Source organism: Bos javanicus, chromosome 2, assembly GCF_032452875.1.
Source record: "Bos javanicus breed banteng chromosome 2, ARS-OSU_banteng_1.0, whole genome shotgun sequence".
Classification (NCBI taxonomy): domain Eukaryota; kingdom Metazoa; phylum Chordata; class Mammalia; order Artiodactyla; family Bovidae; genus Bos; species Bos javanicus.
Genome location: NC_083869.1, coordinates 127,096,525 through 127,116,417, shown reverse-complemented (window position 1 = coordinate 127,116,417; position 19,893 = coordinate 127,096,525). Strand labels below are relative to the sequence as shown.

The 19,893-nt window shown below is 45.7% G+C and overlaps 1 protein-coding gene across 5 annotated transcripts in view; it reads right to left on the bottom strand.

Moving 5' to 3' along the window:
* Window positions 1-3,495: 3,495 nt before the first annotated feature.
* The window catches only part of STMN1 (stathmin 1), a 30,817-nt gene continuing 14,419 nt past the window's right edge, over window positions 3,496-19,893 (bottom strand). For 3 of the 5 annotated variants that reach the window (XM_061392852.1, XM_061392880.1, XM_061392870.1), the window contains exons 2-5: window positions 7,219-7,291; window positions 6,543-6,715; window positions 4,430-4,621; window positions 3,496-4,019 (exon numbers count right to left, since the gene is read on the bottom strand). In XM_061392852.1, the coding sequence (XP_061248836.1) occupies window positions 3,948-4,019; window positions 4,430-4,621; window positions 6,543-6,715; window positions 7,219-7,231 (450 nt within the window). In that variant the 5' untranslated portion in view covers window positions 7,232-7,291 and the 3' untranslated portion in view covers window positions 3,496-3,947. Of the gene's footprint in view, window positions 4,020-4,429; window positions 4,622-6,542; window positions 6,716-7,218; window positions 7,292-8,424; window positions 8,834-8,976; window positions 9,099-19,893 lie in introns of those variants that run through there. The other 2 variants (XM_061392841.1, XM_061392861.1) reach the window with 2 other exon arrangements.

Sequence of the window (19,893 nt, the reverse complement as noted above, 5' to 3'; positions counted from 1 at the left end):
GTGGACGGTAATTTCCAGGGTACCTATTCCAACCTCCCATTCAAAGCGGGAAGCTCCTCTCTAAGGAGCCTGGCCTTATCTTCTTGTTCACAAGCAAATCACTTTCAACAGTGATTCAGAAACCCAACTAACAGTAAGGGGGCCAAGCGGTTATCTGGGAGGGCAAAGCAGTGCTAACACGTTGCTGGAAATCCGAACTCTTCATGGGGAAGAAAACACAGAAGCAAGCAACACCCTAAAGGCCTGGCAGCGGGGGTGAGATCTTTCTTCCTTAGAGTAACAGAAGATGGTCACTCGTGGCCTTTTTGAGGGCGGCAGCACTGGCTGAATCTGGGGCAGAGGGGATGCCGAAATGCCAGAGCAGCCGCCTTCCCAGGAAGCGCTTGGACTCAGTGCCCGTTAGACCCTGACCAGCTGAGACCTGTGGCCGTTCCCTCACCTTCCTAGACCTGTTTACTTCTCTGTCCTGTAGCAGCACCCACCTCACACGTTTGGACCCGAGGAGACGTCACAATGCCCGAAAGGAACTGCTCACCCCACAGTGGCCTCAGATGGGCAGCACCACTCCCCAGCCAGCCCTGGAGTGGTTTATTTCTCTTCCCGTTGCCCACTGTCAGTAGTCTCCCAGTTCCTTGGTACGGTGTCTCCAGAGCCCAGTGGCCCCATCCAGCTCAGAGGCTCATCACCTCACCCCCGTGGTGCTTCCACAGCCTCACACTGTGGTCTCGGTCACCTTCTCTCCAATTCACCCTGCCCCACGCCTCCATTCTCTCCCTCAGAATGGCTTTGTTCACAGAACACGCCTGTTCCATGTTCTGAAGCCCCCACTGCTCAGGATAAAGGGAATGGAGAGGGCATCTCTATGAGAGCCTGCCGTGATCCAGTAACCATGAAAGGTCCTCATTAAGTACATGTTAACAACCTACTCACCAGAGACATATTAATGTCCTTTGTTACCCGAACGTTATTGACCAGTTTAAAAATTCACTCATATAACAAATCGCAGATTAGTTTCTGCAAAAGCCTCCCAGTGAAGTGTTATCAAGTCCATATCTGATTTCTCAGAGGACTGGCTCAAGTCTTCTCTCCGCTGTTAAGCTTCCCAGACCACTGAATCCTGTGGTTACACCCTCCACCGAAACACACTTGGCCGAGTACAAGCATGGGGTTGAGGCCATATTCTCACCAAGGCGTTCCACAACCCCCCGCCTGCTTCAGGCATAAACACAAGATGCGCGGGGACCCCATTTCATCTTTGCGTCCCTAGCACATAGCTCAAAGTTGGGCACGTTCTAGCTGTTTGTTAAATGTGGATTTAAGGGCTTTCTTCCCATCCCTCAAGCCCCTCCTTTCTGCCGAGGCCAATCACCATGTCCAAGTACAAAAGCCTCAAGAGGAAGGGATGCACCTCATTTTCCACTCAAGTCAAAGGAAAGAGTGTGTTCTATGGCGACAGCCCCCAGGCTGCAGTCAAACCACTTCTGACCTCTGACAGAAGAGCTGCCAGGAGAGGCTGACCTGGCTCACTCAAGACAGGACCGAGTCCTTCGGCCCAGGGCTCTGACAATCCCCAGGAGCTCCTGGACACCCACTCTTCCTTTCCTCCAAGCTGTGCACATGTGTGTATGCTCAGTTGCTCAGTCATGCCCAACTCTTTGAGACCCCCAGAGGACAGGTTCCTCTGTCCATGGGATTCTCCAGGCGGGCATACTGGAGTGGGTTACCATTTCCTCCTCCAGGGGATCAAACCTGAGTCTCCTGCATTGGCAGGTGGATTCTTTACCACTAAGCCATCTGGGAAGCCCTCCTTCCAAGTCATAGGCAAAGAATTTAAGTGGCAATTATTTAACCTAATTCAATCTTCTCTTTTTATGTTTGAGAAAACTGAGGCCCAGGACTAGTACCTCTCCGAAGGTCAGAGGTAAAATAGAAAAGCCAGGGCGTCTGATTTTATGGGCAAGATGGATCTCCTTCAGTTCCCTGTGACAACTGCTATCACAAGGCGGGAACTTTTGACACTGTCAGGGCCACCATGGGGTTGGCTGTAACCAACTGGGGGATCCCTCCTCAGGCGTATCTTAGACCCTCTTCTTTTTCCTGATCTCTGTTCCGTTCCCCACATGTCCCACAGGAACAAAAACCTACTGCTCTCTGTAGGACATCTAGTATCGTAACTCTGATGAATTTCTACTTTCAGGCCATCTTTATATCCAAGCTACTCACAACTGGTGCTTTAAAGGTTCCCATGGGTACCATCTCACCCACGCAAACCTCTAATACCTACTATAGGACAGATCAAAGATGGACAGTGGTGCATTTCTGCACACAAGCTTCACTTCGGCCTATGTGTTTAGGTATTGCCATCATTATATTGAACTACACTTGATCTTTTTCCTGTTTGCCCTATACAGCCATGACTCTTTAAATTCGATCTTCTTTCAGAACCCCTACAATTGATCACCTTATAAATTTCTAAGTCAGTTCAAGCCACTGAAAAGCTGCAGTCATTTGCAACTCAATATAAACTTATTAGCTCCCTCACTAGCCTTTGGTTAAAAACGGTTATCATTATTAGTGACATATATATATACTAAATAGTTTTAAGTGTGCTCTACTGTACAGACACACACACACACACATATTCCTTTAATCCTAGCAACATAGGAAGGTTGATAGGCTATCCTTATAAGTTTGATAAAACCCAAATCAAGAGCTGCAGAGGCATAAGTGTGGCAACATGCTGACCCCACTGCAGTATTAGCAGTCATCCTGGAAACTCTTTCACTGAAGTGTGTGGCTTCCAAGAGCTTTTCTGCAGATAGTCTGAGAAGCAAATAATCATATGTAATTAAGGCTATTTCCCAAATAGCCTAGGAGAGCTGCCAAAGGCTTTCCCGGAATTCAGAGGCAAGCCGGTGAAAACCGTAACCCTGTAGCCTCTGGACGCGAGACGAAGCAACCACAACCTTCACCGCCCAAGTCAGTGCTGCTCCAGAGAATGGGTTCCCTCCATCAGTTACAGGGCTTGCTAGAGGGGTACAGAAAGTTTTACTAATCTTTTGATTCTTGAGAAACGGTTCCTAAGGCAGGCAAGTGTTAGGATTCACCCCCAACCCCAGCCTGTAACGTAAAGCAAATAAAGCATCCGATATCTCTAACTAGGATCTTAAGGTTTCTCTAAACTATTCTCTAGAAACAGCATTTGCGCCTTTCAGTCTGCCTTTTTAATGGGGACACAGAAAACAAAAAATGCTTGTTTGCAAATAAACATCTGAAAGACTATCATAACAGCTGATCTGGGCTGAGGCATCACAACAAAGTGAGGATTGTGGAAGAGGACAATGCAAACAACTCCGGAGCAAGAAACTCCAGGGCAGAGAACTCCAGTGGTGTGTGTGCGCGGGGTGTTTCCACCAGCCTCGAGGCCCCATCTGGAGCAAATACAAACTAGAGGGTCTCTATTACTGGACAACTTATCACCTGGACAGAAAGAAGTCACTGCCACCAACAGCACTGTGCAGTTTTATTAACCATTCAAGTACAGTAGCGTCTGTAAGATCGGGACAGAATTGGGATTTAAAAGTGAACATATTCAGCATCTAACAATTTGAAAGAAGCCACTACATACTCTTTTCACAGACATGTTTCCACGGAGCCAATACAGTACTAGCCATTAACCCAGCACACCAGGTGTACTGAAGTAGAAAAGATGCAACAAGAAAAATAGCTACATTAGAAAGACTTCAACACTTTAGAAAAAGAGTAAAACACTTTTCGTTTCTCCCCTTCAGCCCCTAAAACAACATCATACCGTCTGGATCTACCTATACAGTCCTACATCAGCTTCTAGAATATTTGTCAGGAGGGCAAAAGTAAAATGACACTGGCCAGTACAGTCTTTGGATATTTAGGAAGGGGAGGGGGAGAAAGTCAGTTCTCAGAGCAAATTAGTCGGCTTCAGTCTCATCAGCAGGATCTTTGGATTCTTTGTTCTTCCGCACTTCTTCAATGTGCTTGTCCTGTAAAGAAATAGTATATCCACCAGTCAAGTGAAAAAGCCTACAAGGTCATGCCCCCAAGAGGCCCAAATCAGCATTAGTACATACATTATATGACATGTGTAATAATATACTATTATTATATATATTATGGGAATCACGTAATTAGAGTTCTAAGTCATCATCTTCAAACTTCCTAGGTCACTCATTGAACCTAAAGATTCAGCCTTCTACTGCTCTTCCCAAGAACATGCAACTGTGCTGCAAATTAGTGAATATTCCTTACTTAAAAATAAGACATCTCTGATTTAACTTGTTAACCACAAAATGAATGACAAAGACACCAAGCACGCGTGATCAAGGCAGAGCTCACGCCGTCTCAGTGGCGCATCACACCCCGGCTCCCGCGCCTCCCGGGCCGGGGCACCGACCTTCTCCCGCAAGCGCTCCAGCTTGGCGGCCATCTGCGCCTCTCGGTTCTCTTTGTTGGCCTCCATCTTGTGGGTCAGCTTCTCTTCCGCCATCTTACTGAAGTTGTTGTTCTCCTCTATCGCCTTCTGAAGCACTTCTTTCTCGTGCTCCCGTTTCTCAGCAAGCTGCTTCAAGACCTCAGCTTCATGGGACTGGAAAAAAGTTTAATAGACTAGGCTCTCTGAAATGTTATACAGAATTAGGTCAAATCACAGAAGAAATTATTGAGAGGACTGAAGATAGAAAGTTAGATCCCTTTAAATAATACTGAAGTCAGGACCTGAATTATCCGTATCAGAATACTGTAAAAATTATATTTTCTAGTGTTTTTATTTACTTTGGAAAACTGCTCATATTTGTTCAGAGATTCTTGCCCAATTACTCCTTAAGGAAATCTTTGTAAGATTTACCGCATAATGGTATCAAGATGATTTGAGTGATATATACTTAGAAATGGCACTTTATTGTAAAGAATTTTGATTTTTTAACTTCAAAGGCTACCTAAAGAAAATGAGTTCCTTGTAAAAAATGTAACCGTATTGATAAAAAGAAAATCCACAGATATCATAGAAAATTTAAGATTAAACCTCCAGATTACTATTTAAGCCAAAGGATTTGTTTTAAGGAAAAGCTTATTAGCGTTTTTCTATGGACACTGCGTTAACTTCGAGACCAGTGGAGCTCTGTTACCATGGTGTGCCTCCTTCAACAGACTCAGAATAGCTTATTACCAGATTCCGATGTCTTTGGAAGCATCAACTTGCAGGAAAACTTCAGAGCATCTGCCATTGGTTCTGTTAATTCTCTTCTTCAAAATCCCAGTCATGATAAGAGTTTCACTATATTTAGCCAATAACTATGTAAAGCTCTGGCTAATGACTACAGGGCCAGTGTTGATTCCTTAAAAAAAAATTCTGTCCTGCCTTCAGCTGCATCTCTTCCACAAACTCAAACTACATGGAATGCATCAACTTGGACTAAATAGAAGAGCAGGTAGCAGATGAAAAACTGTTGCAAATACAGCCACTCTTCCTGGGGAGGTAATTCACTGTTGACAGTGGGTCAGCGCACACACAGAACACTCGTGGCACTGAAACGTGCCCAGCACACGCTACGGCAGCTCAACAGGGCCCCAAAATGCATGTGTGGGGTTAAAGGTACCAGACTTCAAAGCACCAAACTGCGCTGGTTGCAGGCAGGTTGACCACTTCACCTTTTTGTGCCTTCATTTCTCTAATTTTAAAATTAGACCCATGCACCCCAATCAAGAGTTGCTAGAAAGAGGGACTAAATGAGAATTTATGTATCATTCTTAACAACTAGAAGGACGCTGAAGAGAGAAATACACCAAAATATTACCAATAGTTATTTCTGCGAAGTAGGATATGAATTTTCTAATTTATTTATAAACTTCTGTGGTTCTCAGTTTTTCTATAACAAGCATATTAATATTTGCTGACTTTTCTGATTAGTTCTTTTTAAAGATACCTACTTCAATATAGAAGTACTAGATAAAAGCTACCATAATACCAGTATGACAGCTGAGCAACACAATCATGTCACTAGCAATTTAAAATGTTTTTATTGTACCGCTCTCAAAAAACAAAACAAAAACTAAAAAACCACAGACTTACACACAAACTTAAAAAACCAAACCCCAAAACCTTAAGAGACAAAAAAATGAATCAACAACAATCTATTTTCCAAAGAGAAAGCATGAAAAGTATGAATTTTGGTTTCAGACAGAACTGGGCTTAAATTCTAGCTCCAGTACTCACTAACTGTATGACTCAGGAAAATGATTTAACTTTCCTGAGAACATTTTCTAATCCAGTATCTCAGACAACACCTACCCTCTAGGGTCAAAGTAGAAAGGAGAACTATGTAAGTTAAAGGAGATGGTACACAATAGGAGCTCAATAAATGATGGCTGGTATTCTCTCCCCGCCACTGGCGCTGTAATTTTCATAGTTATAGTCACCACCTAGCTACAATTCTGTTTTCCTCCTCTTACAAAGCAGACTGGCCATGTTACATTAATAAATATCTGGTTTTCTGTAAATTGGTGTTTACCTTGCGTCTTTCTTCTGCAGCTTCTAATTTCTTCTGAATTTCCTCCAGGGAAAGATCCTTCTTCTTAGGAGGGGAAAGGGGAAATTCTGGGACAGATTCTTTTGATCGAGGGCTGAGAATCAGCTCAAAAGCCTGGCCTGAGGCACGCTTCTCCAGTTCCTTCACCTGGATATCTGGATTTGATCATATTTATAATATATTCAGAAAAATGGAGTTTTTCCTATTCTAATAAACTGTTCTATCGTTTTCTAAAAACCAAATCAATTTAATGAATAGAATGAGGGCTGGTGAAGCAGCTGTGTTTACAGGCAAGAAATTATTATCTAAATACCATGTCCCAGAAAAGCAAAGCTCAACATTTTTGGATTGATAAATACCATTCTGAGACATCAGTATTTGACAATCATTTCCCTGAACAGAACAAAAACATGCAAAACTCCACATTTTGCTTTAGACCAAACCAAATCGTCTAATAATGAAACAATTAACTATGTACTCTCAGTACATTCAAGTGTTAATTTTTCTGCTTTAGTTGCTCTCCAATTTATAAAGTAAGATTTTTTTTGGTAAGACCAAAACACAAGTGCCAAATTAAGATGGCTTAAGACCTGAGCCATCTCCTATTCTAAAATTAGAAGCCCGTCACAATTTCAGCTTTTCCACATAGATCACCTACCAGAAGAAGCCATGGTGAAGAGAAGACAAGAGACTGGCAGTGTACTCTACACGATTCACTGGCAAGGAAAACCCTGAAAACGATTTTCAAAAGCATGCAATCAATTTCTTTGCATTTCCATGTCACTGATTCAAAGGGATCTCAAATCACATCCATATAAATCAATGTCAAAAAAACCCCACTACTGTGGAATTAAATATGACATCATTAGTTAGAAAATTATTTAAAAATCATAAAATACTCAAACACTGGGAAACCTGAATTGAATAGAATGTTGGTTGTAGAAGAGGTTAAGTGAGCTTGCCCGTTCAAAATATACTTAAGATTTTTAAAATTAGACAGGGATTTAAATCACAAGGTCCCCGCCCCTCAGTATATTCTCCTCCTGGTGAGAAGATAGTGCAGATTCAACGCCTAGTGAGACCGGAGCCATCTTAACACTGCCTACCACTCATTGTGCAAACGAGAAATACCCACCCCTGCTTTGTCTGTGTCTGCCATGTGGAAAACAAAACGCCCAAACTAGTATTAACCAATAATGTCTCACTCCTATTGTTCCTGTGGTTTAAGGTCCTCATTCAACAGCGGGTTAACATGAATTATCAACAATTTTATGAAGCTTTAGGTCTTAGGTTACACCTATTTGCTACCTTGTGCAGTATTTTTCCACGAAAAAAAAACTACATTCCTTGATCTTTTCAAAGGTCATGATTCCTGCAGACCCAAGTCTAGTGTCAAACACGTAGGAATACAAGTTCTCAACAGCGGGAACTTAAAATCGGAAACAGGGAAACTGTCTAAGCCCGTCGGACGAGCATGAGACTCCCCGCACCAGAACCAGGATGGGCGTGGCCCTGGTCCGGGCGAGGAATAGCGGCAGGCCGCCCCCCGGCCAATCAGAGCCCGCCCTGCACTCCGGCCCCGGGCCCCGCCCCTTCCTCCCCGCGCCTTTTCGAATCTCCCCGAACTCTCAACACCCCGGAGCCCGCGCGCGTGGGAAGGGGAGGGGTGGGCGGGGCTAACGGTCCCATCCGGGTAACTCCGCCCACCCCGGGCTCTCCCCGCGCGGAGTAGCCCCCCATCAACTCCCGCCAAAAACACCTTGAGGCGGGCCCCCGCCCCCCTCGCCCCCAGCCCCGCCGCAGCTGGCCGGGAGGCGCTAGTACTCGGGAGGAAACCGTGGGGTACCCGCCATCGGCTCGCCACCTCTTTCCTTCGCTCCCAGTCTTCCGCCACCCAAAGCCGTCCGCGCCCCTGAGCCGAGAGGACTGGACAGCTCTCGTGGGGGTGTCAGCCTTCCGTGGGCAGCCTCACGAACACTGAGCGGGGGCGCTGCCCTTTCCGGCCCCGCAGTCTGGCCCTCAGGTCGCTCCCTGGGGGCGCCGCCCCGCCCCTTCAAACAATGGGGACCCCAGCGGGGGCCGCGCCTGCAGGGAGGCGGGGGAGGGTGGGCCTACGCCCCCTATTGTCTCCTCGAAGGTATCTCGGGGCTACCTCGGCGGGCTCGCCCAGCTGGCCGCACCCCCTCCCCACCACAGCCGCGCCCCCAGGGAGCCAGGGACAAAGCCAGGCTCCGCCCGAGCCACACACAAAGCGGAGCGACCCCCCACCCCGCCCTCCAGCCCCTTTACGGCCCGCGGCCCCGCCCGCCGACCTCCAGCAGGGGGTCGCTGTCCCAGGGCCGGCCCCTCCCGCTCGCGTCCCTCTCACTGCCCCCGGCCGACCGCCGCCGCCTCCTCCCGAGAGTCCCACACCCACCTGCTCCGTCCGAGCCGCCTGGCCACACTCTGAGCACCAACAGACCCGGGCGCGCACAAAAGCGCCAAACAGCGACACGTGACCTCCCCGCCGGGCTCCGCATTGGCTGGGAGCGGCGGCACGTGCCGACCCCTTCCCACCCCCCCCAACCACAGCCCAAGTGGACCCCGCCTCTGGGGACCCCGGAGCACCTCGGGAAGTGTAGTTCAGGCTGGTGGGACCAGCGGACAATGCCAGGGGTGAGGGCTGATTTGGGGCGGGGGGTTCTCCAGGTATGAGCCGGGGGCCCGGGACGGTCATCTGGCAGGGGAAGGGGGTGATGCGGTGAGCCCCCGCCTGGGCTTGAACCAGTTCTCCCCTTCTTAGGAAAAGGGTGGGGCAAGGTCCCTTTCCACCTCTCAAGACAGTGGTCCCCCTGGACTCCACCTCTGTGGAGCCCCTTGCCCCACATCACACCCCAAGGGCAGCCCTCCCTTGGGACAGCGCATTGCCCTTCCGGAGCCCCCTCGGTGCAGCCACCTAAGACGCCCAAGCCCTTGTGACGGGACAATGCCACTTCATGCCTCCACCTGTCACCTGTATTGTGACATCATCATAATCTAACCCATTCTGCCCAACAGGGCACGGGCGTGGCCCTTAACTCATTGTGTGCGTTCTCCCTACCGTCTTAGGGTCCCCCAGCTGGTGACCCTCTATAGAGACCTGTGGGGGAAAAGCAAAAGGATCTGGAATTTGATCTCCTCTGGTCTAACAAAGTCACTGGGCTTAAATGCAGACTCCATCTGTTCTGCCAAGCCTTTTACCGGACGTTAGGGAAGGAAGCTCAATTGCAGTTCTAGACTACACAGACTGCAGTTAAGTGTTGCTTTTGTTCTTGAAGCACGTGCTCCCACATCGGTGCTGGGTCATTATAAAGAATCAAAACAAAAGAAGCCACAAGGTCACGGTTCCCCCTGCCCTGGATAGATGGGATGCACAGCAGAAACACAAAGAAAATTGCTCTGACCCTGGCTATCTTAGAACAGCTGGCCTCATTCTTAAACACAGAAAGGCCAGAGGAAAAATAAATAAAATGAACATGGTTCCCAAGCCCCTTCTCCCATTCCCCCAGTCAAAGCTCTGTCCTTGGTGGTGGTCATTACACCAAAGCACCTGCCTTGAGATACTGACAAGGTAGAAGGACACGGTCATTTTACTGCTCGATGGGCTCCACCTCCCCAAAACCAAGAAACAAACATGACCTTCTTTGATGGAGCAGGAGTCCTCATTTAAAGACTCCCCATGTTCTGCTATTTACTATGGATATGCAGGAGTTAAATATAATTCATAGGTGCTTGAGACAAGGAAAACTGGATTATACAGGCAGCAGACACACCACACAAAGCAAACAATTAGCAATACACTGTTGCCTGAGATATGCTTGTTGCAGCATTTTCTCCAACAATTGCCCTTGTGTGGGGTCGGCCTCTCCCCCGCCCCCAATCTAAGTGGTTTTCCCTTAGCATGTGAGCGGGACCAGCAATAATTCAGATTCTGAGCCCTGAGAACCTTCTCCTTCTCAGACCAAACTTAGCCACCAAACAATCCGGTGTTTCCATCTGTCAGTTTTCTGAGCGAAATCTCAGAATTCGTCAGGAAGACTGGAGGGGAGTCGGGATAAGACCTCACTGAAAAGTGACAGATTAATAGGCAACACACACGAGCAAGAAACTCAAGGCTGAGAAGTCTGTTATACCCTGAACCATGCTTTATCTAGAAGTCTTTGTACTTGATCTGGAGGTTTGCAGAGGAAGGTCCCACCCATTTGATGCATTTTTTTTTTTTAATACAAGAAATTGCCACAAAAATCTCACCTTTCTGACTATTAATGTTATGACAGAAAAAAAAAATAAATCTTTCAAAACACTGATTATTTTAAAGCACTTATACCGCTTCCCACCGCACCCACCCCCCCCACCTTTTCTTTCTCCCTAGAGCAGATGTCTATTTCCATGGAAACCATGGCTACGAACGAAGATGTTAGAACTCATGTAGATTTTTCATCTTTTTTAACGATGCCACTTGGCTTCTGGGTTTGTTGTTAGATGCTTGGTCCTGACAGTCTCTGTGACGAGGATTTCCTGAGATCCCCACTGCTGCTTGAGGACTGAGGAGACTGGAGTCGGGTTTCCCCAAGAATGATCCTATGAATAAAAAAGGGTTTGGTGGGGCTTTGGGGTGGGGCTGCCTTTCTGAGAGCTAGACCACAGCTATGTATTGTCAGTTCTTCTGAGTGTTCATGAATGAGCTTTGGAATCGGAATGGCTTTCAACTGTGAGAGAGAAAACAGCTTTGCCATCTCACTTTGGAAAGGGGCAGAAGCTCCTTTCTTGGAAGGTTCCAAGAACTAACTTCAAAATCCACTCCCTCCTGAAGTGGCAGCAAGGAGTTAACATTTGCATCTTGGGATTATCTGTCTTTGCCGATGAGAATTATTTTTGCCTCTGCTCAGATGGTTTGGTCGAATTGCTGGGGAGCTGGCTGTGACTATGGATTAACACAAAGTGAAGTTGAGATATGGCAGCCATCCAGCTTATTTGATCTGTGTAGACAGCTAAAGGAGAGCCCTTCAGGCTTCAAAGTCCAAAAGGATGTCTACGCTGATCAAACAAGTCGGGCTGTTGTCAGATCTGCTCTGTTCTTACAGAGCACCGGCTGCCTTTGTTCATTGTTGGTTCTGAGGCTGCAGGGTTGTCTCCCACAGAGGCGCCACTGAGTTCCACTGCTGTTTACAGGGCCTGTCCTTGGCCGAAGGTGTCGTGGGAGAGGTTTTCTCCTTGTCCCCAGCCTCGCTGTTCCCTTTGTCCCCTAATCCTTAGGCATCATGCTCTAACACTCCCTTCCCTGTTCAAAACCTCTCTGTGAATCTGCTATTTTACTTGCTTGTCTCCCTCACTAGACAACTAAGCCTAAGAAGGCAGGGGTTGTGTCTCTGGTATCCGTTGTACCTGCCCAGAACGGAAGCTGGCCCTGGAGGGTGGGGCCTGGTTGGTTGCAGATGACTTTAGGCAAGAACCACCTCACCCATCCTCAGCTTCCACTTCTGTGATGCTCGACACCTGCACTAGCAGAGGTGGTGAGGATTAAGTCAGATAATGTATGTGAAAGTGCTTAGCACGATGCCTAGCCCCTCTCAGTGCTGATTTGTTAACCATTATTGCTAGAGAAGTTTCTTGATTGCTATAGGTTACTGAATAAATGAATGAATGATGACTAGTAGACTTTCTCCTTTGGGTGGAAATCATAGTCTCTGGGTTAACTCTTTTCCCATGGAGTATTTTTTAAAATTCAATAAATTTAACATTTTGAATAAATAAACACATTCACACAGTTGAGAAATAAAGTATGAAAATTCCTTCTCCTTCCCTCCCTCATCTATCCCCATCTGCCAAATCCTCTACTTACCCTTCCCCTACTTTAACCTTTGTTACTAGTTTCTTGTGTGTCTAGGGTTTTCTTCACGTAAGCAGTTTTGCTTACATGTATGGTAGCAAATTTGTGGCCACATAGTCTTAATCCCCCTTCATAAGAAAATGTCAGTCTACTGTAACTGTTCTGCACTTAGCGTTTTTTCACTTCAGAACACATATCAGGGATCTTTTCCGTATTCATATATCAAGCATTTCTTGGATCTGGGATCCAATGTACGAACGCTCCATAATCCAGTTAACCAGTGCCCTGTCCATGGCCCTTAGGTTAATATTTGCTATTTCAAACAATGCTGTAATGAACAAGCTAATATAGATGGTGTTTTCCATCTGGGTAAGTATATCCGAGGGGTAAGTATAGCTGAAACTCCAACACTGTGGCCACCTGATGCGAAGAACTGACTCATTGGAAAAGACCCTGATGCTGGGAAAGATTGAAGGTGGGAGGAGAAGGGGACGACAGAGGATGAGATGGTTGGATGGCATCACCAGCTCAGTGGACATGAATTTGAGTAAGCTCTGGGAGTTGGTGATGAACAGGGAAGTCTGATGAGCCACAGTCCATGGGGTCACAAAGAGTTGGACACGATTGAGCAACTGAAGTATATCTGAAAGATATATTCCTAGAGTAGTATTGCTAAGTCAAAGGACAAACACATTTGTAATTTGGATAGTGCCAAACTGCCTTTCATAGGAGTTGTACCAGTTCAACACCTACCATGTGGTATTTTAGTTCATTATCTCAGTTCATTCAAAAATGATTTGAAAGGTTTTGTCCCCAGAAATTTCAGGCATTAGGGAAAAGGAGGGGGAGGACTAGAAATTCCGAGAAAGACACGCTGTCAGTTTTGTCTGTGTTAATAATGCCTATAAACACTTGATAAGCAGCACCTGATCTTAGAGCAGCTCGGTGCCTACACTGTATCAGTGTCTCAGTCTTGTGGGAGAAGTATCTGCAAGTGTCATCATGAGATTGGAAGCTTTTTGAAGGCAGAGTCTTTTTCATAGCTGTATCCCACTCCCCCCTCCATGATGCCTGACACAGTGGCTGGCACATATCGTATTTAATCAGTTCTAAGATGTATGTTGTCCCCGGATTTGTGTGTCTTTAAAATCAGTGTGCTCAAGTCCATGAATACCATTTCATAATTGCCAACAGCATATTTTCTTAGTGGCACATAAAATAACATCTTAAAAATAAATGGGATTTCTGACTCAACAAAATATGGTAAAGTACATACATATTGACTACGCCAAAGCCTTTGACTGTGTGGATCACAATCAACTGGGGAAAATTCTGAAAGACATGGGAATACCAGACCACCTGACCTGCCTCTTGAGAGACCTGCATGCAGGTCAGGAAGCAACAGTTAGAACTGGACATGGAACAACAGACTTGTGCCAAATACGAAAAGGAGTACATCAAGGCTGTATATTGTCACCCTGCTTATTTAACTTATATGCAGAGTACATCATGAGAAACGCTGGACTGGAAGAAACACAAACTGGAATCAAGATTGCTGGGAGAAATATCAATAACCTCAGATATGCAGATGACACCACCCTTATGGCAGAAAGTGAAGAGGAACTCAAAAGCCTCTTGATGAAAGTGAAAGTGGAGAGTGAAAAAGTTGGCTTAAAGCTCAACATTCAGAAAACGAAGATCGTGGCATCTGGTCCCATCACTTCATGGGAAATAGATGGGGAAACAGTGTCAGACTTTATTATTCTGGGCTCCAAAATCACTGCAAATGGTGACTGCAGCCATGAAATTAAAAGACGCTTACTCCTTGGAAGGAAAGTTATGACCAACCTAGATAGCATATTCAAAAGCAGAGACATTACTTTGCCAACAAAGATCCATCTAGTCAAGGCTATGGTTTTTCCAGTGGTCATGTATGGATGTGAGAGTTGGACTGTGAAGAAAGCTGAGCGCTGAAGAATTGATGCTTTTGAACTGTGGTTTTGGAGAAGACTCTTGAGAGTCCCTTGGACTGCAAGGAGATCCAACCAGTCCATTCTAAAGGAGATCAGCCCTGGGTGTTCTTTGGAAGGAATGATGCTAAAGCTGAAACTCCAGTACTTTGGCCACCTCATGCGAAGAGTCGACTCATTGGAAAAGACTCTAATGCTGGGAGGGATTGGGGGCAAGAGGAGAAGGGGACGACAGAGGAGGAGATGGCTGGATGGCATCACCAACTCGATGGACGTGAGTTTGAGTGAACTCTGGGAGTTGGTGATGGACAGGGAGGCCTGGCATGCTGCGATTCATGGGTATGCAAAGAGTCGGACACGACTGAGATACTGAACTAAACTGAACACACATTAAATGTGAGTGGAATGGGGCCAAGATGTCACTGCCCCTGCCATCTTCTCACTCTGTGTTCTAACCTTCATCCCTCTTATCTAAGTCCATGCCGTCTTCTAATGATTCCTTTTTATGGGGATGCCTTCTTGAGCTGCCATCTCTCCCCTGAACTCTAAAAAAACATTTCCAGCTACCTAAAGGACACCTCCTCATGGATGCTCCATAAAGCCCTCAAATTTGATATGACCCCCACACTGAACTAACATCTTCCCATCACCCATATCTCATTTCTCCATTCTGTTAGAGGCTTTGGTAGGCTCTCACCCTTCAGGCCTAAAACTTCAGTCAAATTCAACTCTTCCAGAACTTCCCTGATGGTCCATTAAGAATTCGCCTCCCAATGCAGGGGATGGAGGTTTGAACCCTGGTCAAAGAATTAAGATCCCACATGCAGCAGAGCAACTAAGCCTACACACTGCAACTAAAGAGAAGCTCCCAGATGCCACCACTAGAGAAAGCCCATGTACCACAATAAAGACCCAGCACAACCAAAATTTTTTAAAAACAGACACACAAATGGACTTCCCTGGTGGTTCAGTGGTTGGGAATCCACCTACCAATGCAAGGGACAAGGATTTGATCCCTGGTCCGGGAAGATCCCACGTGCCTCGAGGCAGTAAAGCCTGTGCACCACAACTACTGAAGCCCCTGCACACAGAGCCCAAGCTCTGCAACAGGAGACGCCAGCACAGTGAGAAGCCCACACACTAACTAGAGAGTAGCCCCTGCTTTCCCCAACTATAGAAAGCCTGTGCACAGCAATGAAACCCAGGGCCCTCAAAAAGACAGTCAACTCTTCCCTCGTTCTGTAAGCTTCCACTTATAGAAACAGCATTTTCTAATACAATGGAACATTTAAAATGATAGTAACTAAAAGAATGGAGCTGGAGGACTCATACTTCTTGATTTTGAAACTTGCAGCAAAGTTACAGGAATCAAAACGTGTGGTACTGGCATAATAGTTGTGTCTGACTCTTTGTGACCCCCTGGACCATGGAACTCCCCAGGCCAGATTACTGGAGTGGGTAGCCTTTCCCTTCTCCAGGGGATCTTCCCAACCCAGGGATTGAACCCAGGTCTCCCTCATTGCAGGCAGATTGTTTACCCAGTTGAGCCACAAGAGAAGCCCTTCTAATACAATGGAACATTTAAAATGATAGTAACTAAAAGAATGTAGCTTGATTTTGAAACTTGCCGCAAAGTTACAGGAGTCAGCACAATGAGGTACTGGCATAAAGATAGACATACAGACCAATAGAACAGAGTGTCGAGCCTAGAAATAAACACTTGCATATATGGTCAAATGATTTTTGACAAGAGCGCTAAGATCCATTCAGTGGGGGAAAGGACAGTCTTTTCAAATGATAGTGCTGGGAAGCTGGATGGCCTCATGCAAAGAAATGAAGCTGAACTCTTACCTCACACCATATACAAAAAAATTAACTCAAAATCAATCAAAGATCTAAATATAAAAACTAAAACTATAAAACTCTTAGAAGAAAACATAGGAAAAAAGCTTCATAACACTGGATTTAGCAATGATTTCTTAGATGTGACACCAGCCAGCAAAAGGAAAACACAGACAAATTGAACTTCGGGAAAATTAAAAATTTTGTGTGTCAAAATACATTATCAACAGAGTAAAAAGGCAACCCATAGAATGTAAGAAAATATTTTCAAATTATATATCTGATAAGGCATTAATATCACACTGAGGGCATTATGCTAAGTGAAATAAGTCAGACAAAGAAAGACAAATTCCCTACTTGTATGTAGAATCTAAAACAACCACTCCCCCCAAAAAAGAAACAAGCTCATAGATACAGAAAAAGCCTGGTAGTTGCTGGAGTAGAGGGGGTGGGGTGAGTGGGTGAAACGGGTGAAAGGGGTCAAAAGATATAAACTTTCAGTCCTAAAATAAATGAGTCATGGAGATGTAATGTACGGCATGGAGCCTAGAGTTACTAATATTGCATTGCACACTTGAAAGTTGCTAAGAAAGTAAATCTTAAAAAGTCTTCACTACAAGAAGACAAAATTTTGTGACATACAGAGTGACAGATATTAATTAGATGTTATTCTGGTAATGATTTTGCTACATCAGATCAGATCAGAGATCAGTCGCTCAGTCGTGTCCGACTCTTTGTGACCCCATGAATCGCAGCACGCCAGGCCTGTCCATCACCAACTCCCAGAGTTCACCCAGACTCACGTCCATCGAGTCAGTGATGCCATCCAGCCATCTCATCCTCTGTCGTCCCCTTCTCCTCCTGCCCCCAATCCCTCCCAGCATCAGACTCTTTTCCAGTGAGTCAACTCTTCGCATGAGGTGGCCAAAGTACTGGAGTTTCAGCTTTAGCATCATTCCCTCCAAAGAAATCCCAGGGCTGATCTCCTTCAGAATGGACTGGTTGGATCTCCTTGCAGTCCAAGGGACTCTCAAGAGTCTTCTCCAAAACCACAGTTCAAAAGCATCAATTCTTCGGCGCTCAGCCTTCTTCACAGTCCAACTCTCACATCCATACATGACCACAGGAAAAACCATAGCCTTGACTAGATGGACCTTTGTTGGCAAAGTAATGTCTCTGCTTTTGAATATGCTATCTAGGTTGGTCATAACTTTCCTTCCAAGGAGTAAGTGTCTTTTAATTTCATGGCTGCAGTCACCATCTGCAGTGATTTTGGAGCCCAGAATAATAAAGTCTGACACTGTTTCCACTGTTTCCCCATCTATTTCCCATGAAGTGGTGGGACTGGATGCCATGATCTTCGTTTTCTGAATGTTGAGCTTTAAGCCAACTTTTTCACTCTCCACTTTCACTTTCATCAAGAGGCTTTTGAGTTCCTCTTCACTTTCTGCCATAAGGGTGGTGTCATCTGCATATCTGAGGTTATTGATATTTCTCCCGGCAATCTTGATTCCAGTTTGTGTTTCTTCCAGTCCAGCGTTTCTCATGATGTACTCTGCATATAAGTTAAATAAACAGGGTGACAATATACAGCCTTGACGAACTCCTTTTCCTATTTGGAACCAGTCTGTTCCATGTCCAGTTCTAACTGTTGCTTCCTGACCTGCATACAAATTTCTCAAGAGGCAGATCAGGTGGTCTGGTATTCCCATCTCTTTCAGAATTTTCCACAGTTTATTGTGATCCACACAGTCAAAGGCTTTGGCATAGTCAATAAAGCAGAAATAGATGTTTTTCTGGAACTCTCTTGCTTTTTCTATGATCCAGCGGATGCTGGCAAATTGATCTCTGGTTCCTCTGCCTTTTCTAAAACCAGCTTGAACATCAGGAAGTTCACGGTTTACTAGTCATTGGGTAAATGCAAATCAAAATGAGGATGACTACTATCAAAAATCCAGTACATAGCAAGTGTTGGTTAGGGTGTAGAGAAATTGAAGCCTTTGTGCACTGTTGGTGAGAATGTAAGATGGCACAGTTGCTGTGGAAAACAGTATGGAGGTTCACCCTAAAATTAAAAAGGGAACTATCATGGACTGGTGGTACAGCGGATAGGAATCCGCCTGCCAGCGCAGAGGACGCAGGTCTGATCCCTGGTCCAGGAAGATTCCATGTGCCGCAGAGCAACGAAAGCCCATGCTCCACAACTACTGAGCCCATTTGCAGCAACTACTGAAGCTTGTGCTTTAGAGCCTGTGCTCCACAAGAGAAACCACCTCAGTGAGAAGCCTGTGCACTGCAATGAAGAATAACCCCTGCTCACAGCAACTAGAGAAAGCCCATGCTCAGCAACGAAGACCCAGCACAGCCAAAAACCAAAAACAAAAGCAGACATATTCTATGTTCCAGCAAGTACAGTTCTGGGAATACCTCTGCCAGGAGCTGGTGGAGAAGAGCGAATGAGGGATACTGTTTAATGAGGATAGAGTTTCAGTCTCCTAAGATGAAAAGAGTTATGGAGATGGATGGTGGTGATGGTTGCACAACATTATGAATGTATTTAATATCACTGAACTGTATAAAATGGTCATGATGGTACTTTTTATGTTATGTATGTTTTACTACAATAAAAAAATTTGAAAAAATATGTTCATAGCCTTAACATAGTCATAGACCACTGACCACATGGCAGGTACTGGTCTGAACACTCCAAGTTTGTTAACTCATGCTAACCCCACAACAATCTTATGAGATTTATTAGCTTGCATTGTAAAGATGAGGAAGTGAGGGTAACCAGTCGTCCCAGTTTGCCTGGGACTAAGGGTTTTTCCTAGAATTCAGGACTTTCGGTGCCACAACCATGAAAGCCTTGGGTAAACCCTAGTGAGTGGGTCCCTCTAAAAATAACTTAGGCCCAAAGAGACAGCATCTTCCTAGACATGTCAACAGGGTCCTTGTCCTAGGCTCTGCACTTCCAAGGGATTCACTCTGACCCATTTCCTGCTGTGCACATTTTCATAGGCAAGGAGTCCCCTGGGTCCAAGGAGCCATGCCCACCCTGAGAATGGGTCTAGACTACACTGTGAGAACCAGGACTCCAGAACGCCCTGTCCAAATAGCCAGGGTCCACTTTCAGCAACTGTACCAACCTCTTCCCTGGCTCTGTCCTCCCAAGGGCAAACTTCCCTGCCATTGAGTACACCCTATACCCAGGGCTGGCTACTCATAACGGGTGTGGATACACTCTGGCCATGAGGTCTGGGGTGTGGAAGGTACATACAGGAGCCATAAATAGGAAGAGAAAGGATCTAGCTCAGCCACATTCTGACCTGGAACTCCAAGGAACTCAAGGATTCTCAACTCAAAACCCGGTTTCTAGGTTACTTTGCAAGTATATTTGTCAAAGTATTGGGTTGGCCAAAAAGTTCGGTTGGGTCTTTCCATACCACCTTATGGGAAAACTCGAATGAAATTTTTGGCCAACTCAGTTCAGTTCAGTTGAATCACTCAGTCGTGTCTGACTCTTTTAGACCCCATGAACTGCAGCACACCAGGCCTCCCTGTCCATCGCCAACTCCTGGAGTTTACTCAAACTCATGTCCATTGAGTTGGTGATGTTATCCAACCATCTCATCCTCTGTCGTCCCCTTCTCCTCCTGCCTTCCATCTTTCCCAG